This window comes from Moschus berezovskii, chromosome 17 (assembly GCF_049115385.1).
Source record: "Moschus berezovskii isolate FMDL1 chromosome 17, NW_MosBer_1.0, whole genome shotgun sequence".
Classification (NCBI taxonomy): domain Eukaryota; kingdom Metazoa; phylum Chordata; class Mammalia; order Artiodactyla; family Moschidae; genus Moschus; species Moschus berezovskii.
The window spans coordinates 58,703,827-58,715,964 of NC_142476.1; the positions used below are offsets into that span (position 1 = coordinate 58,703,827).

A 12,138-nucleotide genomic window follows, 5' to 3' on the forward strand; every position below is an offset into this window, starting at 1 on the left:
CCCACAAACACCAAACTTGGTGGCTCTTTCACTAAGTTGGTTGGAATAGCATTAAAAAGAGCCTGGACTTTGAGGTCAAACTGCCTGGGTTCAAATCTCAGTTCTGGACCACTTCAGTTTTTAGCTTCTGCATCAAGCCATCAGTCAATTTCTGGTTAAAAAAAAAAGAAATCAGTAATAGAACCAGCTTCCTTTTAAAAGGGAGCTCTCTGCATTACCAGAGCCCAGAAGAGAGTGTCCACCAGGGTGGCACTGAGGTCACTGTAGGCTTGAAAGGGCCACTTAGAGAAATCATTTAACATCTTTCTGTACAGGTGGAAAAATCAGGCCCAGAGAGGTGGAGTGAATAGAGCTGCAAAATGAATGGGCAGGAGAACGAACTTCTAGAGAGACTGGTGTTCATTCCCTGGGCCTTGGGCTGCATGGAGGAGGGAGATGGGGGTCTTCTCTCCCAGGCAGCAGCCTGGAGCTGGGTCCCAGCTGAGCAGCTACAGAGCTGTGGCCTGGCTCCCACAGTGGGGGCAGCACGAGGCAGGTACTGGAAGGCTTCCCTGGAGCTCCGTCAACTGAGGCCGAGCTCTGGAATACCCCACATGGAGGCTAGGGGAGGGATTCTGTCCTCGAGTTAAAAATAGATGCTTTTCTACCAGAGGCCTGAGGAACAGGTTCAATTTTTTTTTTTTTTTTAATCCTGGTCAAACAGAGACAGAAGATGTACACACAAGCACAGGAGGGAGCACAAGGGGAGATATCCCACTTGGAGGGGCTGCTAAGAGAGGCCAGGTGCAGACACACAGAGAAGAGACAGATGGAAACACGGGGCAGGCCGAGCTCTGAGCATCCCTGCGAGGCCTCGCTGGTGCCGCAGGCGTCCCTGGGCTACAGGCTTGGGGAAAAAAACAGAGAAGGCTGGGATGGACCCCAGGTGTGGTTGCTTGGGCAACAGTTCAGATCACCCAGAGACTCATTTTTTAAACTCTGAATTAAGTTAAACTTCAGTAAAAAATCAGATGCACAAGTCAGGGTTTGTGGAGAGAAGGCTCCGTTAAGTGTTTTAAAAAGAAAACGAGTCAGTGATATCGGGCCTGCAGTTGGGGAGCATTTATGTCATCTGTGGACAACTCTTCAGAGGAGCAGCTGCCAGGGGGCTGTCAGCCCTCCACCCTCTAGGGGGCAGCCACCAACAACTGCAGGTGTGGCCACACCACCCACGGGGACACGGTGAGGGGCCCCGGTGACAAGTCTGAAGGCACAGTGATGGGAAGAGAGTGGCTGAGGGCCCCAGCCACAGTTCACACTGGCTGTGTCCCGCTGGAACATACAGCCAGACCATGACCACTGTGGTGTGGCCGATGAGCCACCTTTCTGGAACTCGGCACGGCTGATGTCCTAAGTGATGGCAGAGGAGTAGATGTTGGTAGTGTAGTGTTAGTTGCTCAGTCGTATCCAACTCTTTGTGACCCCATGGACTGTAGGGCTCTTCTGTCCACAGGAATTCTCCAGGCAAGAATACTGGAGTAGTCAACCCAGGGATCGAACCTGGGTCTCCTGCACTGCAGGCAGATTCTTTACCATCTGAGCCAAGCAGGGAGGAGCCAGATGTTGGCAGTAACTAAAGCTTCTCTCTCTCTGGACATGCTCGCGGTTAGGGGGAAGAACCAAGAAACATTCTTTACTGAAGATCCGGCCATCTGAGGGTGACACCAAGAGCTGGTTAGCAGAAGACAGTGACATTACAGGGTAAATTATTCAGTCACATTCGCTGAGTGCTCGTGATGCATCAGGCAGTGAACAGGAAGTTCTGTGATACGAAAGTGGGGAGGAATACAGGGCTTTGCAAAACCAAACGAAAGAGAAAACCTTTGAGTGCTCCCCAGGAATCTCAGGTTGACCCTTGCAGGAGCACTAGCAGGAATGGGCTGGGTGATGGGTCAGTTCCTGGCGGGAACTGAAGAGACTCATGTGAGAAATACCTGTTTCCTGGAACCTGGGTTTAAAAAAGTTCTACAACATGGTTCCCTTCTACTTAAGGTCTTTACTGTCCTGTGTTGTTCACATTATAGGTGTTGTGTTTTCTACCTCAAGTTTGAAATCTTTTATTGAAATGTGTCTGTTGTGGTTTATACTTATCCTTGTAGTCAAAGATGTCCTTGAATCTCTAAAGTTAGAAAGTAAGCCACCCTCTCCAGAGCACATGGTGGGCAGGCAGTCTGCCTAGCTAGGGGACAGGCTGGCCATTCAAGCCCATCATTCACTGATCATTTCCGTCAGGACCAGAAGGCCAATCGGCTCACGGAGATCACGTGTTTGATGCAAACAGGGGCACTCTTTCTGCAGTGGCAGGGCTCTGGGGCTCCCTGGCCTCCCTGTGGCACTCCAGGAGCCCCTCCACCTCCCCAGCCCCCAGAGAGCCACATACAGACCCCACGTACTTCCCCACCATGCCCGGGCCTCCCGCTGTGTGTGGTTGGGGGTGCATACCAGATGCTCTAGTCACCGTGTCGAAACTCAGACTTGCTCGTTAAAAAATCACAAGTGTCTCACATTTGACAAGTGAACATTTTTTCATTTTTTTAAAAAAGGCAACCGATTAATTTTCCTATATTTCTTGTGCAAACTGATCTTGGTTTCACTCACTGTCCTATCTTGGAAATCCTCCACAAGTAATAGTGGCTTAAGCTGGGTAGACAGCAGCCCTGTCCAGTGCAGGCAATCTTTGTTGGGGAGTGTAGAGCCCACTTGCTTCTCTTGGAGACGACTCTCACCCAGCCAAACAGAGACCAGATGGGCCCAGATCCCTGCATTACCTTCCCATTTGTCTCTTGAAGTGAAAACTGGGATTTGGTAGTTACCATTTTAGCTCTCTCTAGTCCCCGTAATCCTGGTGACTTCACGCTCCTAGAGGGCAAGTCATCTTCCCACACAATGCACAGCAATTTCCTGAGATTATGTCTTGTACGTCTTGTACAACGTTAACTATCTCCAGTGGTTTCTGATATGGTTTAAACTAATCTGAACAGCCACGTCAGCCAGGACAGGCAGCAGTATTCAGTACTTTACTAACCTGCGACTCCCTCAACCCAATTCTCATGAGCTAGTTTTGAAACATTTATTCCTGTTTAAAACCAAGAGACCACATCTACCAAGTTCCTTCTTCCAGCATGTGGGAGGTGGTTTCCATATGAAAAATGCCTTTATATGTGATAAAACACACTGCATCTAAACATTTGGAGGTGTTAGCTTGTATCATGTCACCAGGAATTTCTTAGGGACACTTAGTCTACATCCTGGTTTTCTTTTTTTGGTCGAGTTTTACTCTAATTCTGAGCAGTTTTCAGTAAACAGTTCCTGGCACAAATCCATGTCTCCTTTCTCCTGTTCCCAGGGAAAGAGATGGATCTTTGGCTATTTTCTGTCTTCAGACACACAAATGTCTGGAATGTAGCTTGTTTTCAAATTTAAAACATTAAAAGAGTTCACCTTACACACCTATAGACTTTTCATACAATTGGTTACATACAACTATATTTTTTTGCAAAAGAATCTTCTCCAAAACTTGGGAAGAGGTCACTAAACCAGAAAGAAGACAAATCACATTGAAAAACATGATCTATTTAAACTTACTTTTTATTATCATTTTTTTCCAGTTACCCAGCATGCCACAATCTGATTGCTGACCTGGATGAAACAGAGTGAAATAAATGATTTACAAAGAGATATTTACATTCATCTGACTTATACGTAATATGCCACAATGCACCGCGACCTTCCCAGTGGACCCCACCTCAGACTGCGGTGGGCTGCGTCATCATCGCCACATTCGTTGCCAAGCGGTCCCTGCAGGATGGACGGGCTGGAGCTGAAGTCTGACACTGGATGAGGAGACCTCCTGGTGTATGTTTTCAGAAAAGGCTTGAAGTTATTATGTTTTTATATCTGCTCATTTGTATGCTCTGTTACACATACGAATTTCAATAAATGAATTTTTTGAAGACTCGAATTGATGTTTCCTTTATATCTTGTAGTGATGAAAAAAACACACCAAAAAAAGGCACATATTTTTAACTAGGCTAAAGGGTATTAAGGACCAAACTTTTTTCCTACCATTCATGTTTCTTTCCCTCTTGGTGATCTATACATATTATCCTTCAACTTTATTTACTTTTAACCAACATCTCAGAAGACTCTACTATTTACCATCGTGCTCATTTGTGCACAAGCAGAAGATACCAGGAAGCACCAAGCATTATCCTCTCCACTCTGTTAACAACAAAAACAGGCAAAAAGCATCTCTGGCTCGGTGGTGTCGTGTTTTTCCTTCAATACGAGCAACTGAGAGGAGCCTAAAGACATACTCAGCGAAATTACAAAATTCACTTAAGTTCTATCAAACATCTGTACACAGATCATTATTTTAGTGTAAAATAGTATTTCCACTGTACACAATTAAGCCCTCAAATGCTTCAAAGTAATAAAAATGGGCACTGAAAGTGTTATGTTGTCCTTGAGGACGACAATGGAACACTGAGGGCAAGGCTGCAGTCGGGACAAGTCCCTGACCTCGGGCCGTTCTCCCTGGCACAGATCTATCATCATCGTCATCACATCACCATCATGGCCTCTCAGATGGATGTGGACTAGGCTCCGGAGGCGGTGGGATGATACACCCGCAAAGACCATCCGAGTCTCTCGAGCATGGACAAGGTTCAAGCCTGAAAGAACAGAACTTCTATTCAGATTCAGAAGTTTTCTTGATTTCATCAACTGTGCTAGACATAAAGGTTGTCACGTAAGATATATTAATTGTCCCTAATTCTGTTTCAGGGACAGTAAATAAATTATACAATATTCTAAAAATATAGCACCTTTAAAGAATTATAGAGGTCACTTTATGTAAGCCTCCTGGATCTGTCAACCCCAGTGGTTTTGAGAGAAGAGCACGTGTTGGAATGCCCTCCAGTTTGGCTGTGTGACACACTCATACATGCTTGACCAACTTTGGTCCCAAAGCCGTTCCTCTATCTGGCTTCGTCACAGGAGCAAAGCCAAGTTTCACCAATAGTAGGTTTATGAGGTAAAATCAGAAAAAGGCCCCATCCAAAATGACCCTAGGTAAATCAGACTGTAGTCCAACCATCCTACCCACCTATTATCCATTTCTATGTTGGTTAATCTGCCATGAAGTTTTAAAAATATACTCTTAAGAAAGGAAGTATGCAGAGCAACACATTATCAGGAAGACACTGCTGATGAGCTACACTCCTTAGGAATTCTGGGTTCAGACCACCTGATGTGTGAAGACTATTAGGGGCTTAACAAATCTCCACAAAAACCAATCTCCAGCTTCACAGATCTCTTCTAGACCCACTGCTGAGAAGTCAGCATCCCCCCTTTGGAAGCAGCCCTTTTGTACAGTTGCACTATTGCCATTTTATTGAAGTAGTAAAATAATCCTGTGTGTTTTTCGAGCTACAAGAAATTTACATACTTTCCTGTTTCCTAGAATGCGGTAATACCAGGTGGACCTATTAAATCTTTTCAGAAAAGAAGGATATTTAATTTTCTGAGATTACAGAACCACATCCAACGACAATAAACAGAGAAGTAGCAGATTGACATAGTGCTTTATTTAAGCTGTCTGTACGAAGGAAAATAATGTGCGTCCCTATCATATACGTGTAAAAATACTAAGGATGTACAGTGTACAAAAACAGTTTCTGGTAGTTATTTCACATCCTTGTGGGTCATATACTTAAGGAAAGAAACAGTTTTAGTATGACCAACAGTAAGAGTAAATACAGTTTCTTGGGTTCGTAGTTGCGTCTGCTTAAAATCCTTAACCAGATGACTAGATCTTGTGCGGATCTAATGAAAGAACTAGCAAGGTCAAGAAATGTCACAAACTATAAAGCTACAGGGAGGTAATTCAATTACCAATTTAGAGGTTTTTCTTTTTATTTAAATAAATACTTTACATTTCATGCTTGCCTGTAATGCACTACCAGGAGCAAGATAAGGAAAGTCTACTGTGGACAGTACAAACGGTAGCAGCAAAGTGTGTACACTGACGTGTAATAGAAAGACCCTGCAGTTAGGAAGGCAGGCCCTTACCATGGACTAGAGAAGCAAGTGGCCCCTGCAAGAACAGTCAGCTTTGAGAAGCTGGATATCGGGTATGGGAAATGGGAAACACTGGAATAATGCTATGGAGTTAGTGTGGAAAGCAAAGCTCTGAGCAGCCCTGCCAGAAATCCACGCAGAAACGGCCAATTTTCCTCCAAGATGGCTGCATTACGGCCAAGAGGCAGACTTGGTGAAAGTCGGTACAGGAATGAGTCTGCAAAGCCTGAACTCCCGCTATTCCAACAGAGTGACTCCAGGTTCAGGCCTTTCCATCTGCCAGAATCCAAAACTTCAGCTATGGGCAGACACGAGGGAAATTTTAGAATCTCCTATATGCAGTTTCTGTTTGTCTCTTGTATTTCCATGTCAGCTGACTGATATCAGGGAATGAAAGTAAGGGGTTCTCAAAATCGAAGCCAAGAAAACACCTTGTGTGACACTAACGGAATCTCAGAGGGGGTACGAGACTAAGCCCCAGGCACCAGCGGGGGACGGTGAGCTGGCTGTACAGAGTGGCCAGCCTGGGGCACAGTCAATGCTGTCATTAATCCGTAGGAAGTGTCCTTGGCCAAGGTCATGGAAATCACCTTCAGATTTAGGGGGAAAAAAAACAAACAACCAAAAACCAAAACCATCTGTGTGCTTAGTGTATGGTATTATACTTTCCCTCTGAAGAAATGAATGCTCTGAATGCCAGCCAGTCTCAGCTTTCCTCTCTTCCTCTCGCCTGTTTCTTTTTTTATATAATGGATGCAAGACAACTTACAGGACATACCTTCTAGTCTACTTCCTTGTCAAAGTGAAACATTCAACATAATTCCAAGTGGAAAAAAAAAAGTTGAGCTATATGTGTAAGTAAGAATGAACTATCATTGACTGCAACTTCCTACTCAGTACTAAGGATGAACTTCACTCAGAGATATGAAAAATTAGGATAAAATCTATGTCTGAATATGTCTTAGCTGCCTTAGTAAAATGCCCTTTAACCCCCTGTCAGTCCCAGTGGTCCACCCACCGCCAGCAGTGGTTTCATGTCTATAAACCCACACTTCCAGCGTCAAGAGGCTAAGACATCTGCATATGAATATGATCCATCCCACTTAGAAAGTCACTTGCTCTCATACAATGCAATCGTAACACTACGGCACGCTGTAGTCTTCCATTTGGGAGCTGTCAGATAGTTTAACTAAAATACATCTTCACGATGGCTCCATGGAGTCAGGAGGCCTCCAGCTTGCCACAACAAGGGCCCCCTGCCCCCTGGACTTAGGCTGCTTTGGAAAATGTCAGCTCCTAGCACCAAAGGGTTTAATCTGAAGATCATCATTAATGAAAGAGAAAGATGAGGTTTGCATACATGTCCCCTTTCAGTGAGAAATGTTGGAATTTGAGGACATGAGTATATACAGAAAAAGAAAAGTCAGAGGTGTTCTTTTTTGTTTTTTCTCCCTGATGGCTTAATTCAGTGATAAATGTACCATGATCAGAATAAACATACTAGGTCCTTATCCTTTACTGCCCACTTTGTAAATACTTGAGATGTGTTCATTTTGCAAAATAAAGTCCATTTCTTATCATCCAGGTCTCAATTTTCTTCATTATATTATGTTGCCAGGCCATCATAACCTTTCAATTCTCAAAATAGCCAATATAACATCCATTTGTTTCCACCCCTTGGCATAGATAGTTGAGGATTTCTCATTTTTAGCACCAAGGGGCTGAATGACAGCATCTCTTCTCCCAAAGCCAAATTCTAATCTATTTGTACAATTTCAGAGCCTCATCAAAAATTGTTTTACACAGGAGAAAAAGTGCATGAGTCTCACCGGCGTGTACATTCCTTGCACATGGGTCAAAAGAAACTGCAGTAAGTCTATTTTACGTATGTTGGAGCTGCATTTGCTAACATGACATACAGTTCTCATCACTAAAAAATAAATACTACTGCAATATAAACAAAATCATAAAAGGACATTCGAAGTTTTAACATCTGAGAAAAAGCTATTTCACGTAGAACTGAAAGTAAAACAAATCGAAACAAATGAGGTGAACACCTGTTCACCTCGGTGTACAGATTTTGGTGAAAAACAGGATCGTTATACCTGTCTACATTCTTCAGCCATCAGAGGTGATAGTATCAGGAAGGGGAAGAGGTTTCCAAGCACAGGGGAAATAAAATGCTCTCTGGTGCAAATCATATCGGAGACCCTTAAGTCACCTACTCTGCTGCGCACACGCTTCCTTCCTTGGCAGGACAATGTTCCTTTGCCAATAAGAGCCTGTGAAATCTGGACATCCACGTGGAACACCAGGCTTCCTCTGCAGTACTGAACAGGAATTTAACTTTATAAATGTATCTATCCTATCAGTTGTTCAGTCCTTCTCTCAAATGCTTCCTAATGAATTCCAGCAGGATCTTACTGATATATACCTATTTTATGCACTCAGCTGATATGCTTTACTAAGATTCTGCATATGCACATCACCACTCTTCCACAGTTGCTTGTTCTGAATTAAAAACTAAATCTTCTTAGTCTAATTAGTCTTTGATTTATCGTCTAGAAAGTTAAAAAATGTACCTAGAATCATTTAGCCTTCACTGTTAGGGAAAAACAAAAATCAAAAGATCAAAAGATGACAGTTGGTGCACAAATGAACAATGGTGGGCTCATGACTTTCAAAGATTGTAAAATTACCTCTTAAAGTTGCTATAATAGTAAGACAGTAGCAGCAACAGCATGAGACCTTAGACTGAGATACAATTTCATGCAAAAACAAAAATGTCGAGTGTATCTGCGTATATGTGTATTCTCATGTGGGTGAAAGGCGGCGAGGGGTGAAGACCTTGGACTGGTCTGGGATGTCTGAAGGTGCTCCTGCATTTGTAAGAGTTAGGACTGCTGTGGTGCCCAGGAACCATTTTCAGTAATGAACCTAAGATGACAGTGAAGTAGCAGAAGTACAGGGACTCATTCTCGCCCACTTGCGGAGTAGGAAAACTGAGGGAAGTGCGGCCGCCTCTCATTGTCCATGCCGTCCATGCCGTCCTCATCATCTGTGGGCGGGAAACAGCTATTTTAATTTTACGTTAATTTTTTGCAACACACTCTCTGGTCTATATAGCTCTAACTCCTAACATAATAAAGATTAACAGAGGTTAATGAGCCCAGAAACTTGTGTCTTTCAATAGAACATACAATGGATACACTTACCTCAAAAACCAGATCATTTTCAAACAGAATCTATGAAGAAATAATACTATCAAATCATTTCCTTCATGACACTAACATTTCAAGACACAAAACTGTGGAAAACTATTGAAGAAAAGATTCACGTAGATGTATGGCAGAAACTACAACAGTGTAATTAGCCTCCAATTAAAATAAATAAATAGATTTTTAAAAATAAGGAACAAACAATCTTCAGTTACCTTTAATTTCAAAGGTAACTGGTCAAAATTACGAAGAATCCTACAGCACTCAAAGTTATCTGCTAATATTTTCAATATCAATCTATCTTGAAATGCTTGTATTTCTTCTTCATGGAACTTTTGGTATGATTGCAAAATTAAGTTTATTTGTGATTCCATTTCATCTGAGCCCCTTTCATCTTAATCTTACATGGTTAAGATTTTACATTTTTTACATCTAATACCTGCTCTAACTCACCGATCCTAATTTTCCTATGATAAAACTTTCAACTAGAATAAAGAGAGTAAGTCAAGGAAAGAAGGGAAAAGACGTCAGCATCTTAGGTACCAGTTCATCAGGAAACAAATTGGGAGATTTGACAGGAATGGAAAGAGATTGTTTTCATTTAAGCAGTTCCTCCCTTTGCTCCTCTCTTTTTTCTTGCATTTGAAAGATCACAAAGGCTTACCCAACCTTTTCCCATAACTATTCTGATGATTAAAATCTTTCAGTGTCAGAATGCTCTTCCCTCTTTGGGTCATGAATTCAGTCACTCGGCCCACAGCGTTCCCTGTGCATCTGCTCTGGGCTCTGAACAAAGTCCCTCCTGTCCTCGGGGCTCACTGTCTGTAGGGGAGGTGCCCTATTAAATCCCTCTGCTCTACTCGAAGTGCCTTTGGTTATATGCTATCCTATATGAAATAAGTGAGAGTCTTTCAAATACCCAACCTTCTTTCCTTCAAGCAAAATAATTCCCTTTCCTCAAATATATATAGGAAATTCACGTTACCAATTCTTTTAATTTTCCAGCCTCCCCACAGAATGGGAGAAGGCACACAGGCCAGATCCTGCTGTATCGTGGGTACGGACCCGGTCACACAAGAAGGATGTTGCTCTGCATTCCTCTGAAGAATAACACTGCTGCCCTTTCCTTTCCTCGCTGTTCTTTTCAGTATGCTATTTTTTAACTAAAAAATTCTTTTAAAAATGTATTTACTTATTTTCGGCTGTATTGGGTCTTAGTTGCTGAGCAAGCTTTTCTCTAGTTGTGGCAGTGGGGCTCCTCTTCAGCTCTGGTGCAGTGGCTTCTCATGGCAGAGCATGGCTCCGGGGGTTGCGGGCTCAGCAGTGGTGGCTCCCAGCCTCAGGAGCTGTGACGCACGGGCTTAGCTGCTCCGAGGCATGGGGATCTTCCTGGACCAGGGATTGAACCCATCTCCTCCACTGGCAGGCAGATTCTTCACCTCTGAGCCACCAGGGAAAACCCAGCACTCTATTTTTAACAGAAGATTCTGGACCTGGGTACGATCCCTGGGTTGGGAAGATCCCCTGGAGAAGGGAACAGCTACCCACTCCAGTATTCTGACCTGGGGGTCGCAAAGAGTCGGACACAACTGAGTGACTTTCACATCATCAGAAATGGGATCAAGTTGCTAACCGAAATTTGTAGCCTTGAATATCCCAGAAAATATCATCTTATTAGGTAGGACTCAATCCATCAAGCAGTAGTTGAGGTTCCCTGATCCTTGTAAACCCGCCTCCTGCAAACAGACCTTTTAAACTCAGCATTTCCAGATAGCACTCTGATTTAGGGAAACCTCTGCCTCCTACTGAAAGAGATGGGAATCCTAGACCACCTGACCTGCCTCTTGAGAAACCTGTATGCAGGTCAGAAAGCAACAGTCAGAACTGGCCATGGAACAACAGACTGGTTCCAAATAGGAAAAGGAGTACGTCAAGGCTGTATATTGTCACCTTGCTTATTTAACTTATATGCAGAGTACATCATGAGGAACGCTGGGCTGGAAGAAGCACAAGCTGGAATCAAGATTGCTGGGAGAAATATCAATAACCTCAGATATGCAGAGGACACTACCCTTATGGCAGAAAGTGAAGAGGAACTAAAAAGCCTCTTGATGAAAGTGAAAGAGGAGAGTGAAAAGGTTGGCTTGAAGCTCAACATTCAGAAAACAAAGATCATGGCATCTGGTCCCATCACTTCATGGGGAATAGATGGAAAAACAGTGGAAACAGTGTCAGACTTTATTTTTTTGGGCTCCAAAATCACTGCAGATGCTGACTGCAGCCATGAAATTAAAAGACGCTTACTCCTTGGAAGGAAAGTTATGACCAACCTAGACAGCATATTAAAAAGCAGAGACATTACTTTGCCAACCAAGGTCCGTCTAGTCAAGGCTATGGTTTTTCCCGTGGTCATGTACGGATGTGAGAGTTGGACTGTGAAGAAAGCTGATCGCCGAAGAACTGATGCTTTTGAACTGTGGTGTTGGAGAAGACTCTTGAGAGTCCCTTGGACTGCAAGGAGATCCAACCAGTCCATTCTAAAGGAGATCAATCCTGGGTGTTCATTGGAAGGACTGATGCTGAAGCTGACACTGCAATACTTTGGCCACCTCATGCGACGAGTTGACTCACTGGAAAAGACTCTGATGCTGGGAAAGGTTGGGGGCGGGAGGAGAAGGGGACGACAGAGAATGAGATGGCTGGATGGCATCACCGACTCTGTGGACATGAGTTTGAGTGAACTCCGGGAGTTGGCGATGGACAGGGAGGCCTGGCGTGCTGTGATTCATGGGGTTGCGGA

At 43.6% G+C, this 12,138-nt stretch overlaps 2 protein-coding genes across 14 annotated transcripts in view; one reads left to right on the top strand and one right to left on the bottom strand.

Moving 5' to 3' along the window:
• The window catches only part of SDCCAG8 (SHH signaling and ciliogenesis regulator SDCCAG8), a 280,184-nt gene extending 276,399 nt beyond the window's left edge, over positions 1-3,785 (top strand). For 4 of the 8 annotated variants that reach the window (XM_088845502.1, XM_088845496.1, XM_088845498.1 and 1 more), the window contains one exon: positions 3,648-3,784. In XM_088845502.1, coding sequence (XP_088701628.1) covers positions 3,648-3,696 — 49 coding nt within the window. In that variant the 3' untranslated portion in view covers positions 3,697-3,784. Of the gene's footprint in view, positions 1-1,649; positions 1,741-3,647 lie in introns of all 8 variants that reach the window. The other 4 variants (XR_016039634.1, XM_088845497.1, XM_088845499.1 and 1 more) reach the window with 2 other exon arrangements.
• AKT3 (AKT serine/threonine kinase 3) overlaps positions 3,610-12,138 on the bottom strand; it is a 294,820-nt gene continuing 286,291 nt past the window's right edge. For 5 of the 6 annotated variants that reach the window (XM_088845506.1, XM_088845504.1, XM_088845505.1 and 2 more), the window contains one exon: positions 5,606-9,178. In XM_088845506.1, coding sequence (XP_088701632.1) covers positions 9,093-9,178 — 86 coding nt within the window. In that variant the 3' untranslated portion in view covers positions 5,606-9,092. Of the gene's footprint in view, positions 4,713-5,605; positions 9,179-12,138 lie in introns of those variants that run through there. The other variant, XR_016039635.1, reaches the window with a different exon arrangement.